This window comes from Marmota flaviventris, chromosome 2 (genome assembly GCF_047511675.1).
Source record: "Marmota flaviventris isolate mMarFla1 chromosome 2, mMarFla1.hap1, whole genome shotgun sequence".
Classification (NCBI taxonomy): domain Eukaryota; kingdom Metazoa; phylum Chordata; class Mammalia; order Rodentia; family Sciuridae; genus Marmota; species Marmota flaviventris.
In genome coordinates, this window is record NC_092499.1 from 122,725,037 (window position 1) to 122,741,972 (window position 16,936).

The following is a 16,936-nucleotide window of genomic DNA, read 5'->3' on the forward strand; positions in this document are numbered from 1 at the left end:
AAATATACGCCCCATGAAGTAGAAAACCTTGTTCCTTGAATCAGCAACACGACGTAAGCTGGCACTTAATCCACCATTCATTTGGGTGCTCAAGAAAAAAGAAAAAGAAAAACCACTTGTCTCATACCAGCTCAATTTTAATTTTAAAGTGACAAATGTACAGGTGGAATAAAATTTTAAGCAACACCCTCCAGATTCCACTTATATAACAAGGAGGAGCTGATTGTAATTTTGCTCCATCACCAACTAAACAGTAGTTTTCTAGCAATAATTTATTAGGAAGTCACAGCGCAGAAACAACACCCTGGAGTCGTGGTCCATTTATAAACTGATTTTCACACAGGCTTAGTTGAAAGAATGATTTTAAGTCTGTCCTGGCCAATGGTCAAAGTGGGCATAGGGGGGCTCTTTTTGTACTTTGAACAAATTATGCCTCATTAGCCAGCAATGTTCTTTGGGAGCCTGGTCCATCCAAGCTGGCTTGCCCTGCCTGCCTTGGGTCTGATCAGGCCTTTGACCCTCGTAGGGGAGGTCCCTGCTCTGAGACAAACTCTCAAGTACCATATAACCAAATAAGGGTGGATCTGAGCCCAGCAGCTTAGAAGGTAGCAATTTTTATTCATGACTTGTAGAAAAGAAATGAATAGTAATGGCTAAAAGTTGAGGTAACTCCAATTCAAAGTGTAGTTTACCTGCCAGGAATAAAGTAATGACTACTGTTCCTCTAAACAGGCTATCATTTACAGTGGTAGTCCATTCAGACTAGTTCTTAATAGAACTTAGTGCAGTTCTCAGCAAATGTCACTTGAGCAGGAAGCCCTTTGTAGTATGGCTGTGCAATGAAAGGAATGATCCTTTGGAAAGGAGCTGAATCTGGGAAATGAGGTGGAAAATACTGAGGCATTCTATGCCTTTCCAGACCCTCAGGTCATCTAGGGTCACCAGACAGGAGAATGTGTTGTGCCACAGGGCCAAATGACCAGCATTCTCCCTTGGCTTCTGCTGCACTGAGGCTGCTGGGCACATGGAAGGGTTAGTTTACAAGTAAGCACTTTGGTGGGAGAACATTGCAAAAGTTGTCAACAGAAAATCATTAAAACCACAAAGAACAAGGTGCAGGGGTCACAGGCAAACAGCTACATCGGCACATCACTTAAAACACTGGTTCGTCCTCACTAGGGCCTGGAAAGCTCAGAAAATTTCCTAGATGATCAGACACTTAAGAGCACACAGCAGTAGGAACTAGGTGGGCCCTGCAACTTTGGAGTGCAGCCCACTCCATGTGAACCAGGAATGGGAGCCAAGTCCAATCCACATGTGTGCTTTTATTCTTTAAGAGGTTCACCTGGAATCTAGATTCAGAAATGTCATATTAGCAGCCCTGAGATCATGCCCTCTAACTCTGACAAGGGAGGGAAAAGAGAAAAATCAGAATAGAGATAGGCCAGGACACCCACTTCGTGCCTTGGGAGTTTGCTAGGGGCTGAATGCTGCTCTCTGGGCTGTGCTTTACTGTGGAACCACACTATATTAAAGCCACTAGAAGCACAAAGTGTCATTGTGGTCACTGGCATCTCCAATGTCCTGGAAGTGTAAATAAAGAGATTCCATATGCAGACTAGAGGTGATTTACACTTAAAACATTTAAATATAAATCAAGCTATAACTTAAATTACAACCAAAAAGAAAAACAGAAGAAAAAACCAAAAAGACACTCAGCAATGGAGAATGCTGAACACATACACAGGACACCCCAAACACGAGGCCATTAAAGCGATGCCATTTTTCATTGTGCCAACTTTACATTCATCACGTGCTACTCTGGCCAGGCCACGCTGCATAGTGCCAAGTTACGCCACATCATGCCGTCTGGCACTGTACTCCGGCCCGGGGCCCATCGTCATCCTCCTCATAGGCCTCCCTGTGCTGGCGCCAGTTCTGCTCACTGGGATTGAACTCCTTCAGCTCCACCTGATCCATGTCCTCTGTGATCCTCACCTTCTGCCGGGGAGGGAGCAGAGCTTCCAGTTGAGGAAGCTTCTCCTGAGACAGCCACTGTTTTTCAGGGAAGACTACCTGTAAAGGGTAAGGGGCGACACAGGTGGTGCTTTCTTACCCTTTCAGGTAAGGCATTTAATATTATGTACTATGAGGTAAAATAAGTGCACTTACTAAAAACTGTATGATCAAAGTTCCCTTTTCCAGGGGAGCTTTGTAGATCGGCATTCCCTCGTTGCGCACACATTTCAGGTCCCCATGCTTTATCACCTCACCTGCCACAGAGAAGGTTTAATTATCAAACAGGGAGACAGAGGAGGCCTAGATTGATTGGCCTCTTGTTGGGAAAGCTGGGCAGGCCCTAGAGGCCGTGCAGCGGTGGTGAAAGAAGAGGCCTCATTCAAGTCAGGCACTGGGTAAGGGCTTGGGAATGGGACTGGCCCACTCTTGCCATTCTGGGCTCCAGCAGTATGTCAAGGTAGCAACATCCTGACGCCTCCATCTTAAGGTAGAGGTTAAAAAAGGGAACTAGAAGTCAAAACACCCCAGTGTGCCTCAGGTGGGGCTGATACCTGCCCGCCTGCCTCTTCAGGTGGTCTGGACATCCCTACCATGAGCAGATGAGTGCTCCCAAGACTTAAACAAAGCTTGCAGCAGGAAGTCCAACCAGCCCCCACCACCTGCAGGTGACAACCAGGTTCCTGGGGAGGGAACTCCCAAGGTGGCTTTAGTCACTGCTGTCCCCCTCCTGGTTCCAAAACACTTGCTCTTCACTGGTGAGCTGGAAAGGTCTCAAATGCACCTGCTGGTTCTTCCAGACAAGATTTCAAGAGGCATCCCGAAAGCTCAGCATCCCACACCCAGCACTAAGCCTTTCCCACAGGTCTAAAAATGCTATTTCTCCCCAAGCAAGGAAAAGGAGAGGGACAAAAGGGCCTCTGAAAGTGGGCTCTTGATCTCAGTAGTGAAAACAAAGAAATGTTTGAAAAAAACAGGGACGAGGTGGAGAGGAAGCCAAACTCTAATTTATTCAAGCAGCCTCCTCCCTTGGAAAACAATAGGTCACAGAAGGGGACTACTCAAAAAGCAAAATCTCTTCCAGAGGAAATCTTTACAGTACATCATACAAGTTTTTAAAAATACACTGTGCCCATGACTCTATCCTAGAGGTCACTCATGGTAGGGCTCTGACTCAGACATGTCCCCCACAGTCACTACCTGTGCAGCACAGTGACCTCTTAAGCTTTGAAAGGCTGCTGGGTGTTTTGCATTCTTGGTGATTGTGTTTTTGAAACACTTGCTTTGTCTCTTAGTTCCTATCAGGTCCCACTCCTTACTAGTCTCAAGCCCCAATTCCCACACTTTCTGGAAAGCAGGGAAACCAGAGTTAGAGAAGGAAGACACCACAGTCAGGCCCTTCCAATACTAACACCCTTGTGTAGCTCCTAAGTTTTTCCATCACTACAGATTTTTGGTGGTGCTGGGGACAGAACACAGGCCAGCACCCCCCACCAGCCACACCCCCGCCCAATCTCCTGATTCTCAGCAAAGCTCAAGCCAACTCGAGCACCTCTGCAGTTCAATCCCAGAGGAAAGGAGGGAGATTAAGAGGAGGATATGAAGGAACAAGAAATAAGCCAAAGTAAGAAAAGGAAAGAAGAAAGGACACGCACAAAGGATGAGAACAAAGAAAAAACAAAACCCCCCAATATCTCCAGCAGAAAGTTTTCTGGATATCCTGCCCCTCCTTATGCCTAAGCAGGGGAACTGCTTTCTTGGGATTTATCACTCCCCTCCCTTTAGGGTTCTGTACTCAGTAGCCTCACTTCTGTGCTTGGCTCCAAACTCCCTGGGCTGGGGTCAGCTGAGAGGCAGCAGGGCCCAGTGCCAGGGAGCTCTGGTGGGCTGACGCAACCTCACATCGTCCAGTGTTGGCCAAAGATGGGCTCTTCCAAAGTTGCACTGGGATGCTGCCTGCCAGCCTGGGCTCTCAGGAGGCCTGGAATCAGGGCTGTGACAACATTAGGGGCTAGGCAGGGCTTTGTTTACAAGCAATGGCCTAGGGCCAGGTGTGAACTGTGATCCTCAATTTTTCTCCTCAAGTTGGGGGGTCACCTTGGGAGGGCTATGGAATAGAGCTATTATAAAGGAAAGTATTTAATTTTTAAACTCCACACAAACTTTGTATTATGCTGCAGCACATTCTGCCATTTTCAGATGAAGTAAGTGTATGCATGTATATATACTCACAGAGAGCAAATGAAAAATCAAATCAAACTTATCTGTTAACAGGCAAGTTATATACGGGTGGGCCTTGTACTATTTTTATACAGATTTTTCTAAGTTTGAAATTGTTTTTGAAATAAATTTTTTTTTAAAAAAACACAAACTCTGATAAGGCTTAGAAATATAATTCAATTTCATATTATCCCCAGAAAAGGAGGAACTAGAAAAATGAACGAGGGGAAAGGGATAGAAAAAGAGCACAGGGCCATAAAGAGGAGAGCATTCAGAGAGGAGAAATGAAAAATGGGGAGAGGCACAAAAGGTGCAGAAAGTTGGCCAGGAAGGTGCACTGTGCCCCCTCCAATGGACTGCAGAGTCTTATCACCAGCCACCACTGCCATGGACAGGCTTATCAACTGGGAACCTCCCATCCAGTCCTGAACCCACCCCACTACCCTTTAGATGGACACTGGCAGAGCCATGATGGCCAGGAGCAGACTAGAGCAGCACTGGCTTCTCCCTAGCTCTCAGCCCCTGTAGGCAGGTGCTATGGAGCACATGTGAACATCCTGATCTTTAGTGAACATCAACCCTCCCAGAAGCAGAGCACCCTGCTATCTATTTAGGTGCCAGAAGGCCAAGCCCAGGCCCTCAGGACCACTTCCCACCCACAGGTGCCTTCTTCAAGCAGCTTCCTTTAGCTCCCCATGGGTGTGTGTGGACAGGCAGATCCTGTGGAAGCCTCTGGGGATAAGCTGATTAGCAGGTTTGTTTTTTTTTTCTTTTTTTTTTTCCAGGAAAGTTCTACTTTAAAATGTCTTCATATGTAATTGACAATATAAAAGCTAGAGGAACATGTGGGTCAATCAGCATCAATCCCACTAGATAGAAAAAGAGCTCCTATCATCAGTTTTGTTTTTTATTACACAAAAAATGTTTGAAATGTAGCAAATTCCAACTAAGATTTTAGACCCCCAAGATTCCTATTTGAGATTTCTTCCAGCTCTGAGGGCTTCCCCTCATCATAAAATTTTTAGTAATTAGTGATGACTTTCAAGTTAGAGAAAACAAAGTCACAACAACTTTCATAACAAAAGTCAGCCTTAGATGTGAAACTCGGCTCATGTGCTGGGTTATTACACCACCCACACACAATGGAAACACATTGGCAACATTACCTGATTTGGATGTAATAACAAGGGTTCGCTCATCCAGTGTTTTTATCGTCTTCTTGAAGCCACAAAGAGCTTCAGAAAGCTGAATTTTCATTTTCATGATCAAGTCATGGCCTCGTCTCTGAAAGACACTATGATCCTTCTGATCAAGCACAATTATGACATCACCAGGCTCCAGCTCAGGCTCCTGATCTCCTTCTCCATGAAATAGTATCTTTTGCCCATCTTTCATACCTATGAAACATCACCCCTTTCTGATTAGCCATTTCTCATAAAAACCATGCTTTCTCAAAGCTTTTGAAGAAGGGGTGCAGAGTCCTCTGGGGGTTCTTTATTCATTAAATCTCCCAACTTTGCATGGGCATGGGGCAAGATGGGATACTGGGATTACCCAGAAAAGAGGGCCCTGGACCAAACATGCAGCAGGGAGAGGGAAAAATGAGGCTCTCCGTCTGGTTCACTCCCTACTCCCCAGCCCCAGGCCCTGTGATGAGACTGCACTTGGAGCATAAGTTAATCACCCAACTTTCTGATGCTACACATAGTATATGGCTCTGGGGACTTACCGGGACAAGGGAGCTAGCCTGCCCCTTTCTAATGCTTGGGTACACAGGCACAGAGTTCAGGCATGTTTAAATGAAAAGGCTTTAACAACACCTCTGAGAGTCTGGGGTTGGATTCTTTGGCTTTGGGTCTCATCTCTGATATGTTTGTTGGATTGGAAAGCCACAGAACAACCAGAGAATACTTGGAAAACAGTTGGGACTGTAACTGGCCTTCAAATGATGGCAGGAGGTAAAATGAATATCAAGGGATAGCATAGTACTGGGTGGATCTGATACATCAGAAGGAAAGTGTGGGGAGAAGGAACACGCAGCTACAAAGACTTCACAAGCTCTGGTGGCTAATGGGCAATAGAAATCATTAGGAGAAACATTCCAAAAAATTGCAAAGGAATGCAGAGACAACTAAACACATCTGGGAAAGAAAGACTTTCACAACATCAGAAAAACCTTAAAAAGAGGTTGTCTTCAGCAAGAAAACTTTAGCGAGTTTCATGGGATAAAATAATGACAAGCAGGGTCAAGAGAAGATGACCTGGAAATAGGAGGAATTCTGACACACCTTAATCTCTCTTAAATATGTGACATGGCGTATCCCACATCCCTGACACCTAACCCATGTGCCCCATAATTGGCATTAGGTAGCACTTCCAGCCAGTATGGAGTGCTAGTTCTGTACAGTCTCACCTTTCTCCACGTGTACCTCGATAATCTTCTTCTCGCGGACCACCTTGGCACCACTGCAGCTTTCACAGCGATCCTTGGGGTTGATGCGCTCACCCTGGCCCTTGCACTCGATGCACACAGTCTGGATCTGCTGCACCATGCCTGGCCCAATCTGCTGGATGTGGATTTGCATCCCACGCCCCTTGCACAGTGGGCATTTCTCCACTGATCCCTTCTTCCCACCAATACCTAGGAGTGGAGGAATGACTAGAGTGAGAGCTGTGCTCTTCCCTTACGGCAGTCCCTCCCAGCAACACAGCAGAAGGGCAGTGACCCATAAACACTGGGTTGGGATTCTGACTCTTCACAACCATGAAAAGCAATGTGGAAGAGTCTGTAAGAGTCTAGCAAGCATCAAGTAATAATATCTAGATGACGATATCTAATCTCAAACAACTGTGGTTTTGGCTGTGTCGATCCACATTTATTACCTTAGCTTCATCATGTGTGTTTTCTTAGGTACAAAAACACTCATGCCCACCAGTGGATGAGGAGGTCGGGGCTACAGAGACCGAAGGATGCAAGCTCTGCCAATGGGAGCGACTACCCAGCTCAGCCAATATTTTGTGTGATAACATGGGTCTGGGGACACCAAATTTGACTTGACTTGGAAATTCTGATTTTTAAAATTTATGTCAATTTCATTTACATTTAACTAAGGTGCCCAATTTAATTTACATTTAACTAAGATAAGATGCCCAGACTATTGGATTTTATAAAATAAATTTTACTGGAACCCAGACATGTCCATTCATTTATGTATTCTAGCAATTGAGTGGAGTATTTACAACAGACTGTGTGACCCACAAAGCCTAAAATATTTGATATCTCACTCATTACAGAAACTCTGCCAACCCCCAGTTTAGGTGAGCTGTCTTCATTTCAAAATGTTTGAAATAATTGTCAACATATTAAATAAATGTGCAGCTCCAATAAAACATTCAGGTAACCTGTTTGTAAACTCTGCTTGACCCTCACATTTTAGAAGATAAATTAGTTTTTCTCTTAACTATGATACAAGCTGACTTATTTCTAGATGCAAGGGATAAGAACTATGAGAATCATTCAAAAATTAATTTTTACCTTCACATTTCTCACAAATTACATTTTTCTGGAGGGCCAATTTCTTTGTGACACCATTATATAAATCTTCAAGAGTTACAGACAATTGATGTACCACATTCTTGCCTTACCAAGGGAGAAAAAAAAACAGTTAGTAATATTATATGAAGTATACCACCGTATTAACATCTACCCACATGACCCCTGATTATAAGAAGTCTCTAGCACTAATAGCTGAGTCTGGGCCATTCAAGGCTTCCATCATGGCATCCACCCTTCTGGCCCTCTGCCAATTATAAGAAATAACGCCCTGTCTGGCTATGAGCTAATTACTCAAACATTTATAGAGATCAACAAAAAGACTTTCTAATATGAGGATAGGGAGAGATCACTAATTGAGAAACAGAAGGCGATGTTAACCCATGAAACTGGCTGACTGAGTCCTCCCCACGAAAGAAGCCTTATCCTCATAGATGAATGTGTGACAACCAGAGGCTCTGGACCTTTTGCTCTCTTGGGCACCAAGCTCTTTACTTTCCAAGCCCTTCTGTCAACTGGGGCCAAGTTGGAATTCTTTCCTCTGCCTAAATCCTGTTTCTTCGTTCAGGACCGTGGGCATCTGGTCCTCAGGTGGGAGTCTGTCTGCTCTCATGTTCTTCTAGTTCATGAGGCCAGACAGTAGACAGACTCTCCCTGCTGCCAAAGTTCTTGCAGTCACTGGGACAAGGTGTCCGGGTTTATTGGCTGTCAACTTTGAGAGATGACTTAATTAAGGGCGTGAAGTTTTCATCTCAAGACGTGAAAGAGCTGGACAAGAAAAACCCAAGGTTTTAATCACGTCTACACTGTCGATTATATGAGCAGGCAACATACCCAGAGGACAGGGGAGGGATTTTTTCCTAATAAACACTTTGTGATTTTCAGTACACTGTGTTCACAGAATTTACGCCCAAGCTTTTTAAAGCTCAAAGTCAATTATAACGTGAGAACAAATAAAGCTTCATTTTTCCAGGAGCCTCTCACTGACCAGAACCACACTTGTTGGAGCCAATGCAGAGCTCATTTCTTCTGATTTTATTCCTTATTGCAAAAGCTTAGTTATCTGGTTCCAAGATCCAAACAGACTGTCAGCAGTGAACTAGACAAGGGGAGGGGGCTAGATGTCATAGACTATAGATATTGGGGTGACAGCCCACACAGGCGGCAAGAAGTGAGATGTAGAGAAACAAGAGCAAACCTTGGAACTCCAAAACTGTGGCCTGCGTCCACTCAGTTTAAAGTCCCTCATTCACTGCCTGGGGATCTAACTGATTATTATATTGCTTTTTTTTTTTTTTCCTGAAAAGAAAGGCTGACAGTCTGTTTAATAAGGATTTTAAAACATAAAATGTGAAGTAGCACCCAGAAAACCCCCTGAGCAGACTGGGAAAATGAGTCCACACTAAGCACCATTGAGCCCAACAACCAGAATGAGAGGGCCCACAGGTCTGGCTCAGGTGGCGGGACCAAGAGACAGGGATGGTGGGTGGGCGGGAATTGACAAGACACTCTTGGTAGAGGCTTCACCAGCAACCTCAGGAGGGGTCATTTATGTCTCTCAGGCACTTTGGTGTCTGACCCCACAAGAGAGGCAGAGACAGCAAAATGAATTTGACACTCCCTACCACCTCATAGTGGAGACTGAGCTCAGGGGCACTCTACACCTTTGTTAAGTTATATCCCAAGTCCTTTAACTTTGAGTCAGGATCTTGCTGAGGCTGACCTCAACCTCAAATTTGTAATCCTCCTGCCTCAGTCTCCCCAGTAGCTGATATTACAGGCCTAGTTGATCTCTTCTTTTCTATCCACAACCCCATTCGCTCCTTCATATGTTGTTTGAAGAGTGTCAGATAAGTACTAAATATAATAAGGGATCCAAGTAGCCTACATATTAGACAAGTGATAAACTAAAGTTAACGATCCCCAAACACAACAATTGCACTATTTTAAAGCATGAGCCATTCAGATTATAGCAACATGTACAAGTTTGGAAACTAAAAATTTTGCTTACATTTCTTTAAAAGCATTTACCTCTTCTCTCTCTAGCCATCCGTCCTCCACCACCAAAGAACATGTCAAAGATGTCCATGGGTGAAGAGAAACTGGGGCTACCAGAGCCTCCTTCTTTAATTGCCTGTTCTCCGCCCTGGTCATAAATATCCCTTTTCTTTGGATCTGAAAGCACTTCATAGGCCTGGGATATGAGTTTAAACTTTAAAAGAAAAAAAGAAGAGAGAGATATTTTAAAAGAGAGGCAGAGAGAGCAGAGGTTTGAGTTGTTTTATTAAGCAAATGCACCACAGAAAATGTAAAACAACCCCAGGGGCCCCTCAACTCAGTTCAAGTCCGAACATTCTCTGTTGGGACTCTGGTTTCATTCACTGCCTTTGTAAAGTGGGACACACAGGACAAACATTATGAAGGGACTGGTGGCAGGGACACTGTAGGAATATGGACAGAACGCAGGAGGGAGGAAAAGTCTCTTTCCCACTCTGGTTGCACCTGACAGGAGAAAATGGAACCTGGCTGGGTGACCCAAGACTGGCTAGGGCTTCATTTGTAACTAGGCACAGCCCAGGACTCCAAGTGCTATGATGGCCTTCAGCTCATGGGAATCACTTAACTAGTTTACAAACATGATATTCAACCACAGACATCTGTGAGCACTTAACCACAGGCCAGATTCTTGCTCTTCCCCACAAGTCCCATTGACACTACTTCACATTTGTCTCTCTAGTACCCCATGACAGACACGACACCCTATGTGTAGCATTCTTGCCCAAAATTTGTCACTGGAATTCAATTGGTAAGGTAAGAACCAGGGAATTCTCCAAAACTAAGACAGGAAAATTAAAAGTGGGTGCTCCTGGAGTGGATTTTACACAAGGGAAAAAATGACTAAATAGGACATTATTGGAACAAGTGGGGGTAATTCTTGCATTTGATAATTGTAAACTATAGATACTGAAAAGGACCCTAGGAAAAACATGTTGAAGTATTTAGTGCTGAATGGTTATGACATATGCAAAAGTTTTAGCCAACAGTAATAACAATAAAAGAGATTAAACAAACACGGCAGCTTATTTATAACTGGTTGAGCCAGGCGAAGAATATGCAAGTGTTCACTGTGCATCTTTAAAATAAAATCAGAATACTTAAACATGCACATTCTATCCCTTCTCCCCAACACCATCATCCACCATGGCTGAGCCTGTCTTCTCATGCCTGGACAGCAACCTCTTCATCCCAGCTTTCAGTCTGTTTTCTTTCCTTTTTTTTTTTTTTTTTCTTTCTTTTGAGATATGGTCTCCCTAATTTGCTGAAGCTAACTCGAAACTCACAGTCCTTTGCCTTCATTTCCCGAGCCACTGGGATTACAGGTGTGTGCTACTGCACCCAGTTTTCAGTCTGTTTTCTATCCAAGCTAGTGAACTATGTCAATCACAGGTTGGGTACCAAGAGCCAGGAAAAAACAGATCACCTCTGGAAGATCAGAGATCTGGCTCCCAAACCTCCCCAAGGTGGTCCAGGTCACTGGGATTAAAGCCAGTCCTTACTATCACCTAGAAACCCAAACTGACACTTTGCCTTTCTCTCCTCCTGCCCACCCCCCAACCCTCAACTCTGCTTCAGCTTTGCCAGCCTCCTTGTTCTTTATCACTACTCACAGCATGTGCCCCCATGGTCCCTTGGCTGAGCACAACCTCCCCCATTCACCTTGTTCAAGTCTTCACCCAAAGTCTACTTTCCCAGGGAGACCTCCCCAACAACCCAGCTTTAAAACTGCAAGTCCACCCTAGGTCCTCCCAACCCCTTCCCTGCTTCATTTTTCTACATGATATTACATTTCTACCATGTATTGTTTATGCTGTACCCCCCACTGCAATGCAAGCTATGAGGACCAGGATTTTTGTTAGCTTTGCCCACAGCTGCATCCCTGAGCCTGCAACTTGCAACTATGTCTGCTATGTGAACAACAGTTGATAAATATTCATTAAATGAATGGCTCAATTCTGGAAATTCAGAAATTAATAAATGAGGTTAAGACTTGGCCTCTGGAAACTACAATTTAGTCTGAGAGCACATAATTCCTACAAAACATACCGGGGGAAGAATGTGCCATGAAGAAAAGAGTACAGAAATGGACAGAAATACTAGGTCATCCCTTATTATACAGATTCCTGGCCAAGATCTAATAAATAATACGTAAAAGCCAATAAGTAATAGCTAACAAAAAAAAAACAAAAACTGGACAATTAAGTCTGATGGACAATTAAGCATCAGGCTGGGGTTGTGGCTCAGTGGCAAGGCACTTGCACATGTGGGGCACTGGGTTCAATCATCAGCCCCACATAAAAATAAACAAAGTAAAGATACTGTGTCCATGTATAACTAAAAAGAAAAAATTAAAAAGACATCAGCATCATACACATGACAGATATGTTAATTCTCATGGTATTTCTGCAAAGAAATAGGTATCATACACAATCATCCCTTTCTTTAGTTAAAAAGAAAAAAAAAGAAAAGAAAAGAAACAACTGAGGCATAGGGATAAGGTGCCTGGTTCAGAAGATCAGAAAGCAAGTAGGCCAGGCTGCCCCTAATGAGTTTCTGGGCCTGTATGTATAGGTCAGGGATTATGGAAGTATGCTCCACAGGAACTAGAAACTCTCATCAAATACCTGGATACTTGGATTTAATAGATGAATCTAAGAATGGGAAAGGAATGCCCTGTCGCTTAGGACACTGAATCAAAGGCAAGATGTCACATGGGAAGGGGCCTCCAGCTGACAGCAGTGAGCCCTCCCACCTACCCTTAGGGCACTAGCACTCCAGGGTCTAGTTTGGCTCCTGTCTGGACCTCTCCTCCCAGTGGGAGATTAGGGGTTTTGACCAGCTCACTTTTCAGACTATGGTCTTTGGCCACAGAACCTTAAAGGAATGACTATACAAACTTGGGAAAAATGGCCTTGAAGATGACACAGCAACTTGGAAAAGTACGTATGATAAAATTTTAAGTGAGGAAAGAGAGTGAAAAAAGTTCATGTACCAGGATGACTATGTATGATCACTCTGTGAAAATCTTCTTGGAAACCCTCAAAGGGTAATCAGGATGTGTTTTCTCAGTGGCTTTTCCTCTGTATTGTGAAACTTTCTGCACTGTTAGAGTTTTTACCTTGAAAATCTATTACTCAAACTCAGTGTTACAATGAAATTGATTAAAAGACCAGACTCATCTCAACAGGGTAACAGCCAAAAATACACCTCCTCTAAAAGGGACTATTTTGCTGACTTGCCATTCTCGACCCTGTCTTGCAGAAAATCAGCCACAGAGAAGCAAGTACAGACTCCATGCAGAGCAAAGCATCTGACAACAAACACAGGCTGCCCAATGCTTAGCAACACAGGACAACAGGGCAAAAAACAAAGACCAACACCCCAATGGCCTTCTCAGTTGGCCCACAGCAAGGTGGAAAAGGACTGGCTTAATCTATTTTTGAAGAGACATTAATAATACAGTGAGAACAGGTGAAAAAAATAAAAAGGTTTCACCTGTGGTCGATAAAGTGGACAAGGGCTACATATAGACTGCACCAAAAAACAGAAGATCTGCACAGTGTACCCAGCACACAGTAGTACCAAAACAAGAGGTAGCTGGTGAATGAATGAATGAATGAGCCCTTTCTGGGGAACCTGACAGCAGAATTTCTATTAACTGTGTCCACAGTCTCCCCATCCCTTTTGAGTTCTAATCAAAAGTCCATTGGCCTCCCAATCTCCCTTCACTGCAATTTCCTTTCCAACCTATGCCTTTATAGGTATCTCTCTCCTCCAACTTAGAATATTTTAAAATACATTTCTTCTCATGACATTGTTTATTCATTCAGCCAGGTGACAAACACTATAGCACCTCCATGGCACATCTAGAGGTAGTGGGTAGTTATCAAACAAGTAATCATCATTATATGAGGAGGAGGACTGGGCCACTGCATCAATCTGTGAGTCAGAGACAGCCCTCTGGAAGATGTCTTAGCTTAGAACTAAAAGAAAAGGTTTTGTTCCCTTCATGAAAGGTAGGGAAGGGACAGTATTCTTGGCAGTGGGCACATCAAAAACACTCCCCCTACCAAAAAAAAAAAAACCAAACCCAGAGGGACCTTGCTAGACCTCACTGCTAAGAGCCTCATTTATGTGACACTAATTCAGGGCATGGCTATAAATAAATATTAGTTTCAAACAAAGCAAATAATCATCCTGGGCAGGTATATTCAGGGTGAAAGCTACACACAGGTAAAGGGCAAGTCTAATTTTAGTTTTTAAAAAGAAGCTTCAGAACACCAAAAACACACTCATATCAAACAGCATACACACCACCATAAACCTACTCTTGGGAGCACTGTGAGATTTGACCTGAAACCAGGGTCAGAAGGCTTTCCCTCACATTGCTATTAGTGAGATGGCTGAAACATGAAATTAGAAGCCGAGAAGCCCTCCTTAAAGGAGACTGTCAGCAACAGACTACAGTGAAATTAGAGAGCAAGTCTGTGAATCACCGACAGCATGTAGAAAGTCAATGACTTTAAAAGCTACAGTAAGCCACCTAAATATAGACAAGAACGCAAGTGGGTAACAGACAAATGGTCTTACAGGGAAGCATTTTCAACTTGTGACAGCCACATTCGGCACATGTGGCTAAATATAAATATTCTATCACTGTTGCCACCCAGCCAACCTTCTTTAAGAAGCTTGCTCCAGCTTGGAATTAGGAATGCAGGCAGGTATTTTGGTCATTTCCACAGGTCTAAATGCTAGTTGGGTGATTGGTGGTTTCAAAAGTGGCCCAGCTGTCACTGCTATCAGCTACTACAACACACCCACTCCCAAGACCCACCAGGGGCATACAAAGTTTTGTAAGAAAATTACAAGAAGTGAAGGGAGAGATGGGAAGGCCAACAAGCTTTACTTGCAATGCCTGATCCTTCAAGTTATCTACACAGGTGGATCATATCCTCCTTTAGGAAAACAAGCAGAATGTCCGTTTCTGCAAACAGGATGAAAAAGTTTAATTTAGATCTCTAATATGCACACCATTTTCAGCATATTGTTGGTATTTATGGTCAACTGTGGGTCATGTGCCACAGGAAACCTGAAATATGCATTTAGGTGGATGTGACAAATTACAGATCTCTCATCCTTAATACAGAAAAGGTGACTGACAGCTAACAGGCAGGAGGTAGGCTCACTGGCCAAACCCAATCATTATCAAGAACCTCATCCTTGGGGTTTATGTATCCGTGGGGAATATAAGCACAGCAATACTTCAAAGCCGGTGGTGCCCAGCAAGCACACAACTTCTAGGGATGCGTGCCTGTTTTCTGGGTTTGCGGCTGCCTCTCCTACAGAAATGTGCGCAAATCCCATGTGAGCAGGGCCCCCACGGGTCAATCCCAGCGGCTCCCCCAGGTCTGGCAAACACGGTGGATAGGGGCTCCACAAACACTTGTGGAGGAATGGAGGAATGAATGAGCTGTGCAGTGGTTCAAGAGTGATACTAATCCCTCCGGCCCCTGGACCTCCCGCATCCTCAACCTAGCAAGCAGGGGCTCCGCCAAGTGCCCTCCACTGACTGCACCGCCTCGGCCTCGGGCCACCTCCCGCCTGGCCCCGGCCTGGCCCCGCTGCGGGTGGAGCGGCGCCTGGCAACAGCCTCCCCAACGCGGCTCGGGTTCCCCGCCGCCTTCAATAATTCACAGCCCAGAGTCTTGCAGGGTTGAATAATTCCAGAAGACCCCAGCGCCCCGCGCCGCCCCCTCGCGCCGCCCCGCACCTTCTCGCCCTCATCCGGGTTCTTGTCCGGGTGGTACTTGAGCGCCAGCTTCCGATAGGCCTTTTTGATCTCCTCTGGGGAGGCGCTGGGCTTCACCCCCAGGATGTCATAATACTGGGTCTCCTTCACCATCTTGTCTCTGCGGGGCGGGGCGGGCGAGGCCGGTTAGCGCGTCCCGGACGCCCCCCGGGCCCCTGGCCCGCGCCCCCGCCGCCCGCCTGCGCGTCACGGTCACGGTCACGGCCGTCGCCCGGGGGCTCCCTCCCGCGCGCCCGCGCCGGGCCGACTTCCCCGCCGGGTACCGCCGCACTCGAGCCGCCGGCTCCTCCGCGGCGGGTTTTATTCGGCGCCGGCGGAAGGTTCCGCAAAGAGACAGTGACGCCACAAAGGCCCAGAACCTTCGCGGAGGTTCCGGCGGCGCCTGGGGCTCCTCAGCTGCGCGACACGGCGGGTTCGCGGCCCGGCCCCCCCGGCGCCCGGCCCCGCGCGCTCACTCGCTCTCCTCCGGCGCCTGCTCCTCAGGCGGTCCACTGTCGGACTCCCCGGAACTCCAGTTTTGACTGCCGCCGCGGGCCATGTTGGGGGACTTTGAAAGTGGCTTCGGCGTGGAGGCGGCCCTCCGACGACCTTCCCGCCGCCCGAGGCCGCCCCCTTGCTCTTTCGTGGGTCCGTGGGGCTGGCGGACTGTAGGATCGCGTGGTCTGGAGGGCCGCGGCTGCGGAAACCTTGGGCCGAGCTGTTGGACTGCGAGAGCTTCGCCCTGCGGTCCCCACCCGACTTCTCCCCAGGGGTGTGGCCGCCCTCTGTTCGGTCATGACTGGGATGCGCCCTGAGTACTGCCTCGGATTGTTGCATTTTACGGGGGGCTGGAGCGGGAAGGGGTCCTCTGCCATGGTAGCGCCCCCTTTGCCAAGGGCCTGCAGCTGCTGGGTCCCCCTGTGGCATCTTCAAGGATAGAATAAATAGCCTTTCCAAATATATGCAGTGGTCCTCAGGTGGTCCCAGGTGTGAAAGGTGGCCTCTGTACGGTCCACAACTGGGAATCAGTCCCGTAAGTACCAACGTTGGCCAGTGACGTCCCACAGCTGTGAGCAGTGACGCCCATCAGATGTGAGCAGCAACGTCCCCCAAGCCTCCCAAGGGTGGGCAGTGACCTCTCTTCTTCCAGCGGTGGGAGACCACCCCTCCCCTCCTCACTTGTTAGTGTACAAACCACTAAGGCAGTTAGTGGTTTGTACTGGGCTCAGTGTTGGGTATACAAGGAAGACTCGCAGCTGGACCCTGACAGTGTGCTGTACCACCCGAGACATGACCTGGAA

At 46.1% G+C, this 16,936-nt stretch overlaps 1 protein-coding gene and 1 long non-coding RNA gene across 2 annotated transcripts; one reads left to right on the forward strand and one right to left on the reverse strand.

The window, feature by feature from the left end:
- Positions 1-116: 116 nt before the first annotated feature.
- On the reverse strand, positions 117-16,388 carry Dnaja4 (DnaJ heat shock protein family (Hsp40) member A4). The gene is made up of 8 exons (XM_027923494.3): positions 16,112-16,388; positions 15,618-15,756; positions 9,821-10,001; positions 7,772-7,876; positions 6,650-6,877; positions 5,403-5,633; positions 2,173-2,273; positions 117-2,076 (listed from the first exon to the last, which is right to left on the reverse strand). Exons 1-8 carry the CDS (start codon positions 16,192-16,194, stop codon positions 1,861-1,863), a joined length of 1,284 nt encoding a protein of 427 aa, XP_027779295.1. The 5' UTR covers positions 16,195-16,388; the 3' UTR covers positions 117-1,860.
- On the forward strand, positions 4,736-7,428 carry LOC117794922 (uncharacterized). The gene is made up of 2 exons (XR_004618800.1): positions 4,736-4,990; positions 7,148-7,428. It is a non-coding gene; the product is annotated as an uncharacterized lncRNA (long non-coding RNA).
- Positions 16,389-16,936: the final 548 nt, after the last annotated feature.

Coding starts and splice junctions, on each gene's coding strand:
- Dnaja4 (XM_027923494.3), bottom strand. CDS start 16,194: ATGGCCCGCGGCGGCAGTCAAAACTGGAGTTCCGGGGAGTCCGACAGT. Junction 6,878..7,771: donor AATTTGTGAGAAATGTGAAG/GTAAAAATTAAT, acceptor CTCCACTCCTAG/GTATTGGTGGGAAGAAGGGA. Junction 5,634..6,649: donor CGAGGTACACGTGGAGAAAG/GTGAGACTGTAC, acceptor GATGTTTCATAG/GTATGAAAGATGGGCAAAAG.